General features: G+C 37.7%; 1 protein-coding gene across 1 annotated transcript in view; it reads right to left on the bottom strand.

The window, feature by feature from the left end:
- Window positions 1-1261: 1261 nt before the first annotated feature.
- CA10 (carbonic anhydrase X) overlaps window positions 1262-14554 on the bottom strand; it is a gene marked incomplete at its 5' end in the record, with an annotated part of 41989 nt that continues 28696 nt past the window's right edge. Inside the window, 5 exons of the mRNA XM_010187216.1 lie at window positions 1262-1555; window positions 2413-2587; window positions 4538-4692; window positions 11659-11731; window positions 13516-13611. Coding sequence (XP_010185518.1) covers window positions 1533-1555; window positions 2413-2587; window positions 4538-4692; window positions 11659-11731; window positions 13516-13611 — 522 coding nt within the window. The remainder of the gene's footprint in view (window positions 1556-2412; window positions 2588-4537; window positions 4693-11658; window positions 11732-13515; window positions 13612-14554) is intronic.

Genomic DNA, 14554 nt, shown 5'->3' with positions numbered 1-14554 from the left:
TCTGATGATACCTGCGCTGCTGTCTTCAGCCAAAGATTACGTCATGTGTTTGTCACGTTAAAGTTAGTTGGCCTACAACATCTATGACTTACTTTACAGAGGTTCAGTTTCCTCACACTTCTTGTAATGCCCACTTTTCCATTTGGCACAAACAATTCATTGCTCAGGCACGGTACTTTCTAGCTTTATTTTTATTTTCTGTGAATTTCAACATGTTACGGGTATAAAGTGAGCATTAGGAACAGAATAGCGTGAGCTCTGCCCCTTCTCTAGATAAAAACAAAAACCAAAACAAAACCCTTAATGTGAAAGGAAGTCAAACGTGCGCTACGTGAACTTGTTAAACACATTTATTGAGTTCTTGACAGTAACCAAACACAGTGAATGACCATTATAAACAAGAAAAAAGGCATTGCTTTTACTTGGTCAGCTCCTGTTTTATCTGTAAAGAAAAGATATCTCTTTCCACCACCAATTTACAGAATTGAATTTATTTGTCCCAATAATGGATTCAGCAGGGAAAATGGCAATTTTAAACTGAGATATTTCAACTGCTTTCTGCTTCTGAGCCCAGCTCCTAGTAATGGTGGACCATAAAGTGGAGTTAAAGTTACACTAGCTTTAAGTGCATTTGCAATTGCCATTAACTCACTTAAATTGGCTGCAAACAAATAAATGAAGTAAAAAAAAAAAAAAGAAAGAAAAAGAAAAAAGAAAATTAAAAACACAAATAATGCAGCCATAAGTAGTAGAGGCTTATTATTTCAGAAAGGAAAAAAATAAATCAAAGCAAGTTTACTAAATTAATTTGTTAAACACATTTATTGAGTTGTTAATAGTAACCAACACAACGTATGACCTGCTGTAAAACAAGAAACGGAAAATGGATCAATTCTGATTTTGGCAACTCCTACTACAGATATGTGACAAAGAGGGAAATATTTCAATTTCCTTTATACTCTGCAGTGATATATTTACAATACCTATCTCTCAAAGTCTGTCCCCTTTTTAATTAAATGAACAGAAAGATCATAACCTAGAAATAAGTTTCCTCTACAGTCGTCTTGTTCTGTCTTGTCAGTATCCATGAATGAGAGTGAAATAATGAGAGCTTTCCAAGGATTACTTGGCACACAGAACACAACTCCACTTTGATGCTGTACCGAGCCACCTTTTTTCTTTTTTTTCTTTTTTTTTTTTTTTTAATTTGAAGGATGGGGGAAAAGAGAGAGAATTTCATATATACAAAGGCTGAAAAGTCTTTTTTTTGTGAAGCTAAATTAGTTCAGGAAAACTGTATCAAAATTGTAATCACATTTACTGTAATACTGTCTTTTTACTTTTTTTTAATTACCACCGATCATATGAATGAATTTTTAGTTGAGTTTCCAACATGGCAGCTCTTTTCCTACAGCACGTTTGCACGTGCTGTCGCGAACCCAAAGAGAGTGAGCTTGGGTGCATTCTAGATTATGTCAATTCACAGTAGCAGCATTCCACTGAGGTTATGGGTTCTGCCTGCTCTGTCTTACTTACTTGAGGAGCCATTCATTTACTGAAAGGAAAGAGAAACAAAACAGAAACAGTTATGCTTCAATAAACTCCAAACACAAAACTGGCTGGATTTAATACTGTATTAGGCACTTAAACAAAATGTCTTGAAAAAGTCAGGAGGTTCAGTTTCCTCCTCTTTATGGAAAAGTCTGAGTGACTGTTTCTATGAAGTATTGCAACTCGGTCATCAGCCTTGTTACTGAAAATGTGCTTTCTTTTCCACCCTTCAGTATTACTTCCTCATAACTATCATATTATTGGTAAGAAGGCACTTTAATGCCATTATCACAGGTAATATAACTGTGTGTGCATAGGCTAAAAGGTGCATAAAGACACATTACAGCTCCGTTGTGACCCCCAGCTGTGGCAGTGTGACGCTCTACCAGGAGGAGAGACTGGTTCATTTGTTCACTACCCATTGTGCAATACAAAACTTTCCAGTTTGGGTGTTTGCTATGGTGGTGCGCCTCCAGAGTTAAAGTAATTCTTTTGTTTGAGGTTAGCTGTCATCAAGACTAGCTCATTCCACTTTTTCTTTTAAAGGTGGATAATAAAGAGCAAAATGCACATTGTAAGGTGAGAAGACTTTAAAATGAGGCTAGAAAACCGAAGGCTTGTCCTATCTGCTTTTAAAAACACATTAGATGTCTCAGATTGTTTTCTGTGATGTTTTTCCTGCATGTTTCTGGGCAAGTTTCCTCGTTCATGTCAAATATGTAATGTTTGACTTGCACCATTAGTCCCCCAGATCTGGAGTTTCATCTGTTTTTATTTGTATGCTTTGTTACGCAGTTGGGTTTCTCAAAGAAAAGAGCTCAGTGTAAGCATAGAAAGGGTTATTCTGGAGGTAGAACGTACCTCTATACTGTAGTTTCTGTGCTCTATTGTTTGGACAATCTTTTCCCTGTAAACTAAAGTTGATATTAGTTCGGATACATCGATTGTTGAGAGGCTGGACTGGTCTGAAATTGTCGCTCATGCTCAGAAATATCTGTGATGGCTGATTCTGGCTTAGCAGTCGTAAAGAATGCATCTATACAAAATACAAAACAAGCGTTTTTAGTGCTGGTCTCTCCAGTAAGTAAACAACACACAACACTATTAAACAGACTTCTTAATAAATGAAAGTTAAACAGAATTTCAGTGATCTGTAGTCAGAGGTGGGTTGAAAGAGTTAACTTGCAGTAAAACCATTCCTTCTGTGGTCCTCTGTTTCTGAGCCCCATTTTAAACGAAAGTAACTAGTTTTGTGTGGAGTAAATGAAAATGGTATGAGGGTGTCCTTGGCTGATCAGGAAACAAATGGAATCCAGAGTACCGGGTGGCAGCAGCTGGTGCAGAGAAAATGAACCTGATGAATAACATGAGCTAATTTTCTACCTTTTGTAGCTATTAGTGTAACTTCCAGTTGAGAAGACACAGTTTTGGATGATAGTATTCAAGAACTATGTATGGCCAGATAGGATGGAAAGGATAACTGACAGTGATGCTGCTCAAGTCATGAAATGAATGATGTTGAAAAGTGAAATCCTTTCTCTGTTGACAGGTCTGTCTTGATCCTGTCAGTGCTGTGTCTGTTGTGTTCTTCTGGTAGACTCTGGCCTTCTTTGGAGATGGTTTTACAGATCAGCAGAGAGGGAATTACTGAATCATCCAAGATTTTCAATGCTCCCAGCAGTGGTTGGATGCAAACTAAAAGCAGACAGCAATGGTTCTCATAATGTCTGTGCAACTGTGCTAAAAGCATGTTAATTGGTTCAGGTCAACCAAAACCTTTCAAACTTTGTATAGGAAACTTGGAAAGAGGAAAAAACAAGCTGTAATTTCTAAATCAGAAACTCTCAAAATATTTTGGTTTGGAAATATAAAAAGAAAATATTTTGCATGTCAGTGTACATTTTAAGAGGTTTGGTTGTGGTATTTAATGCTTAAATGAGGAAATCCAGTAGCTGGGTTTTACGTACTGAAAATCTTCAGCAGCTTCCAGGGAAAACTTGTGCATTGCTTTTTCAGTCTGAGTAGACAATGTAATCAGTAAGTATTCCATGAAATCAATTTGTAGCACTAATAGTGGAGGATGTAATTAACCAGTGAAGCATGACAATGAGTAAGTACCATGAGATTAAAACCCATAGGTGCTAGCACAGGCTCCAGAAATATTCTAATCCTTGTTTTGTACATTAATGTTGTAACTAAGAATGTTGCTTGTAGGGTCTCCTGCTTGAAAAGCTCAGAATGTAGAGCTTGTTTGCCTGTGCTCAGCTGTGTCATTCTTCCAAATTACCCATTTAGAAAAAAAACGAAGTGCTTTCCCTGAATGTAGGCAAAATTGGACAGAAGGAATATCACAAACATAAAGCATCTCTCAGGCTTTTTAAAGTCAACATATTTACAATGTTAATACGATTTTTAAATCCCAAAGTGATCTTTAGGGTTATTTTATTATTCCTCATTTCATTTCTCGGGCCAGACTGCTCTGCTGCATGCTTGGGACAGGCAGATGGTGGTTCAAGTATTCCTTCAGGAGTCCAGTACGCAGGAGAATAGGTTTGAGTTCAGCTCACAGCTCCGTAAGCAACTCACTGATGGAAGCTCTGGAGGAGACTGCAATTGGTGTTACATTTGTTCTTTTCTGATGTTAGGCCTTGGATTGTAAGCAAGTCGTACACAAATATAGTCTTTATGGCTTTTCCACTGGTGTGTTTCCTCAACAGCGTAATTTTGACTATTAAATTAATTCTATTCTTCTGCAAAATTTACCCTGCTGTTTTCTAATAGAGGCTTGTATTTTTCAATTTGATTTTTCTGAAGATATTTGCAATGTCTATCCTATCATCTTATTCTATACCAGAAAGCACTAGCTGCCTTTTTTCCAGAAGGCCCCATATGTTGGATCTCTGTCCTTTGTAAAGCTACAAATACATATGTTTAAAACATTCTGTTTTATCTCTATTAGATCGAGTAATTTTAGAATTATTTTTACCTGCATCCTTGTTATGTAGACAGGTTTGTTCATTATTATCCAGCTTGCTGTTTCATAGCAGGGTGGAATTGTCATTGACCCGTCATATGTAATGAAACTAGACGTCTCTGGATAAAGTTCCTCAATATTAAGCCCCTGTAGTAAGTATGCATCATCTGGAGAACAAAGAAGGAAAACAAGTGAGATAAAACAGTAGCTACACAAAAAAAACCCCACCCTTTTTATGTACAATCCTTACTCCAGAACATCACCATCAGTTTTACTGAAATACAAAGTATAATGAACATTTCTGAATGTTCCAGTGGTTTGGACAAGAACAAGTAACACGAATTCACTAATCCTGCTGAGGCTGAGCTCTACTGCAAGATGCCCATGTGCACCTTTGGTGAGTTTAGCACAAGCATTCACAGTGAAACTCTGAATCACGTTTAAGAACTAGAGTTAAAATCTTCTTGAAGTTGCAGTTCTTGGCTTAGATGCAGCAATCTTTGGAGCATGTTGACTTACCATATTTTGGAGTGATTAAAAATTTTTGCTCAACAAAGCCTTAGGAAGGCCAAGGGTGTTAAAACTTAATTGCCCTTCTACCATGGGAGGAAGTTAAGGTTAATGCATGATAATAAAGCTGCTCAATAAAGCCTGCTGGCGTTCCAGGTGCACAGTGGGGTGGATGCAGTGTAAGCTCGCTCAGAATGCTAAAATTGGGGTGGAAAATTATGCTGGAAAGCAGCTTATTAGGGTCTCTGCTTTTATCATAAGTGTCCCTGGGAATTAATGAGGTATCCCTCAGCAACACAATTCACTTGGTGGATATGTACCAAAATATAATGAGATACATGCTTATATCTTTTAAAATTCATCAAAGTTCCTCAGCCTTTTCTATACTATGTGCACTATTTCCCTTGGGCAGTGCTGACTCTACAATATTTTTGGCAGTGCTGTCAAAACTGGAGCTCAGATTTTCCAGCCCAATCTCAGGCTGTAGGAGTTCCTTACTCAAGGATATACACACACTTGACTCCTGATGCTACTGCTATCGTGTATCTCGGAGAAACCTGGGCTGGTTATGAGCTGTAATGTGGTGAAATCTCTTTGCATGCATTCACTTGCATGTAGTGTGTTCAGTGTGCTTCATTTGCAGAGCGAGCATTAAAATGCAGGCAAGGAAAGCTGCATATTTAGGTGTATTTCTCCTTTCAACACACAAGGCAAACTGAAAATGCACCTTTGAAGTCAATGTTAATAATGTAAGCGTTTCTGTTAGATCTTCTGATGTTTTTCATGTACCATTCACTGTAGGTTTAAATAGTTTTTGGTTTTATTTTTATTTTATTTATATAATTATTATTTCAAAAGCTGATAAATAGTTTCTTGGTCATTGGGAAAAGAATGTAAATGGAACTAAGGAAAGAAATAAGGACGATCAAGGAAGCACATAAGAACTGAAAAAGAAAAGAGTAATTTAACATTATTATAGCTGAAGGACAAAACGTAGGTGAACAAAATGCTTGTCTCACACTATCTAATGAAAAAATAAAAGGACTACAGACTACTGTCTTGGGCAACAGAAAATCAAAGAACACAGGCAAAGCAAATGTGACTTTTTTTGTTTTGACATAGTGCAGTCAACGTGCTCCAGGCTTCTGGGGTAGCAGTATCAGTGGCTACAGCATCAGTTAAAGTGTCAGGTTGAGAATGTAACATTTATACCATGTTGACGAGTGCCTTACAGTTATTTCATATTTAAAATGTGTTTGATATTTTACAAATTAGAACCTTGGCATGTCCTTTCAAGTTTGTCAGAAATGCAGCCTTCTGCCATGTTCTTGCACTCTGAGCCCGGGTAATTACCATGCCTTAGAGCTGGATCCTCAAGCAGAGGGCAAGTACTATCAGTGTCTTGTAGATGGCTGGCTGTCACCTTTTTAACATGCTCAGCCTTCACTGGCCCATGGCCTGGGATGTGGAGTCTTTCAAAACCCAACATTTTTCAGACAAAATTGCAAAACCATTGCTATAGTATTAGAGTCAAAATGCTGTTAAATTTTAATAGCTACAGATGATCAAATACACCTGTGTCCTATTAATTTAAAACACTGTTTGCAGTAGTAATTTTTTCAAGCCAGTGCCTGTTTTCAATGAGTCATCACACATTTTTTATTTTTTTCCCCTTTCCCATGTGAACATCCTGTTCATTATTTATGAACTATGGAGAGTGGTGTGTTAGCTCCAAATGGCACAGAGTCAGTCAGAATAGATAGTTTCAAACTCTAAGGACCCAATCTACTCTGTCACATCCATATTAACTTTAGTTGGGCTCAAATTATTTAAACAAGGTAGAATTTACACTGAAATGTTTACTAGGAGCTGGAAAGCTAACTGAAGATTAATACTAAAAATACAGATGAGGTATATGTATATATTCTGTGTGTGTCACATTCTGCTTGACTAGTTTATACTCAGAACAGTGCACAGATCATTAGCAATAGGACTACTTATCAAATGGAAGATACAGAAACAGATTTACTGCTTGCATTAGTGCAGGTAATCATGGGGGTTTTTGGAGTTGCCTCTCATTGCTTTAATAGAGAATGTAACTCATTATTTTGATACTGGCTTCTAACTTTTGTCTGTGGATTTACAGTGTTTAATCATTCTCAGAACATAATAAAGCTCTGGGGGTGTAGTGTGGCATGGAGCAGTGTGAAGCATGGTCCTTTTCCCCATTCAAATGAGCCTGACGTATGCCAGTGCTCTCGGGATTGGAAGAGGTGCTCTCCTTGGCCTTACTGGGCTTTGGATCAACTGCTGAGGTTACCTTGTTTGCATGCCAAGGACCTACAAAATGCATGGCCATCTCCCCCACCAGCACCTGGCAGTGAAGTGGCTCCAAATATGGTTCATGGCCTCTGTCTTCACTTGGAATATGTTTAAGAGAGACAGCTCATTATGCTAAGTATCAAAATCCATCAGTTGTAATTAACAGGAAACTAACACTTCAGGAAAATAGGAAGATGGAGGTGAATAAAATAATGAAATAAAAGTTTGGCCAAGTAAAAGCAGTATTTATTTATGCCTGTATCTGAGTTATATTCCTGTGGGAAGTCAGATGACTCCATGAGAGTGGCCTGAGAAAACACTTCAGAATAGGAATTTGGTTATCACCATTTTTCCCATGACCGCCTCTGTTGTTTCCCTTTCCCCACATCTTGATCGAGGTTTTCCATTCTGGAACTGAATCAGAACTGGTGGGTTTGCACTAATACCGTACTGCAACACTTTCATGTCTTATCTTGTCTTTTGTTATATTTATTGCAAGTATGTAGTTCAGAATAGTCAAAGTCACCACGTGTGATCTCTTGCCAGTAATAAACTTCCTTTCATAAACCTATTCAGACTTTACTAGATTCTCAGCATCGTTCCTATCTGCAGCCCACGTTCTGTTTATCTTGATCTGCTTGTGCCTTAGGGTGATTTCTTAACTCATGAACTCTTCTCCATACAAATTAGATTTCATATTCATTTACATAAAGGCCTTGACTCTGACAATTTTCTTAGCAAATGATGGAAATCCTCTTCTTTTATCCCCAGACTTGCAATAGGCGTGTGGGGTCTGCTTTCACAGCAAATTCTGTGTGTGTTCTCTTTAAACCAGTAGTATTCATGAGGAATATATTATTTACTCAATGAAGGAAGGTTTGTTTGATTTCTGAAGTTCATATCGTAATAATCCAAGAACAGAAAGTGCAGCTCTAACTTGATTAGATTACAGGGTAAGGAATGTAGAGGTCCTCAGCTTTTTAATCCTGAAACAGAGTTTCTCCATTTCCCAGCCTGCACAAGTCACTTGGCCCCAGGCAGGCAGAGACTCATTTTTGGATACCTGAGGTTGGTTGGTCCTCTGGGGCCTGATTTGAGACTGCTGAGCTCTTACTGCTTGTGACAGGAGCTGCAAGAGCTCAGTCCTTCAGAGAATGCAGTGAAACATGAACCTTGAGAAATTAGTAGTCTCTTATTTTGAGAAATCTGAATTTGAAGTTTTTTCAGGATAATTTCTTAAAATCAGAATACGTCATTAACTTGCACATTATCTATAAAATAGCTAAAGACTGAATTTAAGGAAATGCAGAATTTTACAGCTCTTCTACCTAGCTGAACATGCAGCAGTATTTTGGTGGAGAATGACAAGCCCAAATTGTCATATGGAATTTTGGGAATCAAAAATATTGCTACTTTCCAATGTTAAGCAAACACTGGGCAGAAGCTCACGTAGCATAACTGTTCTGAAAGCAAGCTACCTTATCCCCTCAAATGTCATGCTTGAGGAGGAATATTAAAGTGTTTTTCCTTTAGAGAAATTCATGTAGCTTCTGACTAAAGCCTGTTTGAAAGAACACTTGTTTCAACTAGTTCACAGTAGATTCTTTGGGCTGTGATAACAGAATAAAATAAGCATTTAAAATCTGCTTAAAAATTCCTTGGGGTCCACTTTACCTCAGTGTAGCCATTAATATCTAAGAGTAGAAATTTCCCTTTTAATGCATTTTGCTCATGGAAATTTCATGCAGCAGCACAGACAGCTCTTAATTTTGTTGCTGTTCTTTAGAAACAGTACTTTAGTTATGTTACTAACTGTCGTGACTCTGAACCTACACTCTGCTTATCATTCGCTCCCTGCTCCTGCTGAGCACACTAGGACTGGTCATTTTGGCAGCAGCCTGCTGAGTATTGGCTTCAGGAGTGGACCCCTAAAGCACAAGCTAAAAACCTCCAGCTGTTAAAGGCAGAATAGAAATCCTCGTCATGTAAGAGGTAAAATTAGGTTTCAGCAATGATGCTATAATCCATCATGCAAGACAACTGCAAAATTACTTTCAATAACACTTTCACATTCTCAATTTACACTAAAATATTCCCAGTCAATACTTGTTACTACAGTAAGTAACCCAGTGCCCTGCAAAATATTATGTGTGTTGTATCTACCAAGGATTTTATTTTTACAGATAAGCTTGTTAGTGATATCAGTGGTTAAAAATTAAAACAGTTCCATTACTCATTGATTTTGCAGTCTATGTTATGTGTTCATACTCATGAAATTTTATTTAGTAAACCCAAATTAGGTGTGATTGGAATTGCATTTTCCTTCTAAAGAGGCAAAACAACCAGTGAGAGGTTGTAGGATGCTGTGAGCTCCAGAGAAGAGGAGTGCTCACTTATAAGGGCAGTGTACAAATGAAATATATAGTACTGGGAAGGTATGCTTGTCTGCTGGTGTAGGCAATGGTTGCATGGTCACTCATGCGACAAGGAAAAGATCCCACCCTGTAGCCTCTCCTCTGCTCTGAGCCACCACAAGTTGTCCAGTCCTCGCTCTGCGGGCCAGCCATTGTAGCATGTGGGGCCAAGGAGTACAAAAAGGCTGTGACACTCATGTAAATGGATGAGATACAGCTGCTGTGGTGGGAAAAATAAGGCAAGGAGTCTTCTCTTATTTAGTGTGTGAGACCTGACAGGTCTGCGTGCGTACGTGGGGAAAAGCAGCTTCCTCAGTCAGGGATTTGCTGGCTGATCCCCAGGCAGAAGCCAGGAATGTGTAATTCAGGAGTGAAAGAGCCTGAAAAAGGACATATAGCCCTAACAATAATCTTCTGTCTCCAGGATGCTGCAGCAGCACTGGTAGGCAGGACGCTCTTACAGAACAGAATTGCTGTGTTTTTGCAAGGAATCAAGACAGGCAGTTTAAAAACTGGGCTAATCTCCTGCTTCTTCCATGCAGAGAAGGCGGCATTTCATACTGACAGAACAATCTGGAAAATCGTTCAGAGGAGAACCCTCTATCACTTTCCTTTAGAATAGATACCATGGATCTTTATAGGAGGCCTCTTATTTGAGCCAGAGATGTAACAAGACTTGTTAACTCTAAAGTAAAATTAAGGAAACATCAATGAGAAGAAAGATGTGTGCTATAGGAGAGGACAAGGAATTATCTACTTCAAAATAGGGTTGGATTGGCTCTGTTACTCAAATTCTGTATTGCATGGCAGGACTCGAAATCTTTCTTTACATTGATCTCATACCTCCACTTTTTACAATCCTGGCTTTGCAGGAAAGGGGAAAAGATGGAGTCCATAGAAAGAAATAGGACTGTGTACTTGAGAGACTTATATAGAAACCCTAGCAGAACTGGGAACCAAATCCTGGAGTCCTGACAACCAGTCTCATTCCAGTTAAGATCAACAACTCTCTCCCAATTTTCATAAACAAAAGCAAAACTAATGAAGTTTATGAAAAATGTTAAGTCATAGTTTACAGAACAACAAATGAAGGCTGAGGTTTAAAATACTTCCCTTATTTTTTCAGTTAGCTCTGTACTTTCTGCAAGTTAAATTCTGGTATTGTTTAACTTATTTTATTAACTTAATGGCTGCTTGGAATTCAATTGAATATTTGACAAAGGGAATAAGGTTTTCAGGAGGTTTAATTTGTTCCATTGAGATATATGTATTTTTCATGACTTTCTCTAAACTAGCCTAATTTTCACTGACATTTAAGCTCCATTTTCCACAAGTTCAATATACTAACATGGTATTATTGAACATTATCAGTTAAAGCCTTTCCAAATGTGAATACAACAAATATACATGCTGTGTTAATGACCTCTTTATATATCCATTAAATGCAGCAAAAGTTGAATAGAAATGTCATAACTTTTCTGTACAAAAAGAAAGCATTAATGAATACTAAATCTGAGTTAATGATGCCGCATCTTCACATAACTTGATTTGATACAATCCAGGCTGCTCTGCATGTCACTTGTAGTGCTAACTGCAGGCAGTTTCTCCTGAGATTCTGTGTGAATACAGTATATGTATTTGTTAAGTATAATTTCATTAATTTATTGCTTGTTTAAACATAAAATAGACTTTGGAGTTCAAAAAATTCATTTGATGACCCTACTAGATCTTTCAGGTTCCCAAGTTCATCATGCCGAGTTGCTGGCAACGCAAACTTTGTAATTTTTGCCTGTAATGAAGTGCCTCTTGTTTTACTGGATTGCTAAATGTGCTATTTGATACTAAAAGTATAGAGCTGTTAGCCATAGTAAATGAAAAGAAACTTACTTTTATACGTTATTCTCGTTATGGTGTCTCTGTTAAGCATACGATTTAGAAATGGATTTGATGATTCAGATACCTACAGAAGAGAAAATGTACAACGTCAGAAACTTCTCACAGACATTTCCTTTCTGGAAATTGATTTTATTTCCTCTTTGGAAATGCAGCTGTTCTGTGTGTGCGCGCACATGCGTACACACACACACACACACACACACACTCTCATTCTCTCTCCTGCCACTCCTCCAAAGGGTTTCTGCCTTTTCTTCACTGTTATGGGAAGAGGAAATACTTACTTAGATATTTCTCTAACAAAAATGGTTAGAAAGTTGGTACCTGAAAATAAATCCAAGAAAACAGGGATGGGAGAAGAGGATGAATAGAAATAAATGCCTGGATGTAAGTGTGAATATGGATTTCTTCTCCAACAGCTTTGGTAGGATTTGCAGGTGGTTAATATAACGAGGCAGGATTTTCATGTAGCATTCTATTATTTTTCTGTTTATTGAGAGAGATACTTTCCTGCAGCAGACTATTTAGGTTGCAAACAAAATCTGTCTTCCTTTTGGTAGGGAAGGTATGGGTATGAAATACCTAAATTTTACTCACATGCACTCTTAAGAATATGTAGAAGTTTTTGTAGCTACTTTGGACATTTAAAAGAAAACGCATCTTTTTGTGCCAGTGAGAGAGGTCTAGAGAAAAATACGGTGAGGCAGACACGAAATGCCATTGCTTCTTACAAGAGATGTGCCACTCAGCAAGTACGTGAGCGATGCATTGTTTGGACAGAATTGGCACGCTCAGCATTTTGAAGGTTTGCTTCAATTTTATCCTTTTGCGCAAATTCAAGTCAGATCAACGGGTAATACAATGCGTTTTGGATTAAAAAGGTAACCTAAATATTTTTCTTAAATATTAGGCTTGTATAAAAGGGCACTTTTCATATCTAATTATTCAATGTGCTCTGTGAAATGTGTATTTTAATTCTGAGTTTAATGGTTTGTCAGGAACTTTGTTATGAAATGCTATTAGAGAGTACTAAAGGTAATTAATAGATATGCAGTACGTACGGTCTGATGATGTAAGCTATTCATTTCAGCATGAAGCACTAATTCAGAAGTACATGGTTTTTTTAGACTGATGAAACAGAGATACATAATGGCAGAGTATGAACAACATTTCTGGGGGGAATGTGTTCTTCATATAAAATGAGAGAAAAGGTTTCTCCGATGTAATTAGGGAGGTTTGATTAAACTGTTAAGTCCTGAGTTCAAGGCTAGATCTCTGTAATTTATAGACCTAATTATGTACCTTGAATGCAACAGGATGGAGACTAAAATATGACAAAATATTCACGTCTTTCCAGCTCTGTGAAATGGAAGATATTAAGAGTTACCATTTTAATGTTCTTACAGTTTTGATAGTCTAAGATGTTTAAAACAATATTGTGAGGAAAAACTTTTTTTGCATCAGGATGTCTCCGAAGAGCAAGCATGCCCTCTTTCCCAGGCCCCAACCTACTGGGAGAGGTGTACTTTTAATTGAATGGATGACATCTCACAAAGAAATACCAAATCTGAAAAAATTAATAACTTCTACCATATTCGTTGAAGTGTCATGATGATGTTTATGATACAAGGATTTCCCCCTTCCCTTATCCGTTTTCATTTTCCTTACATTACATTGTATATGCCTTAGAGTAGTGTGTTCAGTTCCTAGGACAATGCTGTCTCTGGATTCCAGATCAGAGCCTCTTAGCACTGCTGTGGTATAATGAGGAGTCCAATTCCTAGATTTACAGTTCATAGGGAAATAAGTCCATTGTCTATATATTAGATATTGGTAATATTGAATACTTACTTTCATAAATATGGAAACTACCACCAACCCATTAGGACTCTTTGCAGCTTCTGTGACATTTGTGTACAGCTCGTGGTTATAGTGGATTAATTGAACCTAGAAAACAGGGAAGGGAAAGATGGCAATTAAACAGTAGCAAATCATACCCTACGCTGTTTGCAAATACTCTCCGTACACCAATTGGTTTGTATTAGGATCCCATCTATGCTTAGGATATTTTGGAAAAGTGCAATTTTTCAGAGGTTTGTAGCACGCATGATTTTAATAATTTTAGTCACCATCTGGCTCCAACTGGCGCAGCACCAGCATGTTTTCTTCTAAATTGCCAGTAAGTGAATTTACCCACATCAAGTTCTGAATTGCACTGCAGGGGTTGACATAATTTCCCTGTTGCAACAACATTTGCCATGGGCATCGAGTAATCTGTGCTTTTCAGCCTCAAGCCAAACACAGAGGACTCAGGGGTTGAAATATCTGAAGAAACATATGGGGTACAGCTTTGGAACTGTTTAAACCAGCACTTGCAGAATTCAAAATACTAATATTCATTGGCCCCAGATTTTCCAAACTTGGTTAGTAAAAGCTCCTACAGGTTGGCACTTACTGTATTATTGTTAACCAGGTTCTCCTTAGCTCCTACAGCTTTCCTTCTGCTTTTTAGTTTTACGATTTGCTGGGACTTCTAAATCATGAAGACAGTTCATCTTTCTCCCTGCATATGAATGTCTTACCCAAAACTATAGTATTGAATTTGTCTGGGACCACTAGACGTTGTTACCATTTATATTGCAATTTGTACCCTCACTTTTTTTTTTTTTTTTTCAAAAAGACGAACAACTTTAACAAACTCATGTGAAGCAGTTAAGTACTTCTAAGAGTCTGAAAGTCTAGGTAGCTTTATTTAGCCTGAAGATATCTATCTTAGTTTTCAGTTGTGGATGGTGCTTAGCAGTTGTCCTCCCACCACCCCCAAATTCCTTAGCAGTGCTGTTTTAGTGTTTGGACATTGATGTAATAAGAGGTAGTGAAAATTTTGAAG

Source organism: Mesitornis unicolor, unplaced genomic scaffold (assembly GCF_000695765.1).
Source record: "Mesitornis unicolor isolate BGI_N332 unplaced genomic scaffold, ASM69576v1 scaffold38090, whole genome shotgun sequence".
Lineage (NCBI taxonomy): Eukaryota > Metazoa > Chordata > Aves > Mesitornithiformes > Mesitornithidae > Mesitornis > Mesitornis unicolor.
The sequence above is the reverse complement of the archived record's forward strand: the minus strand, read 5'-3'. Positions and strand labels throughout refer to the sequence as shown.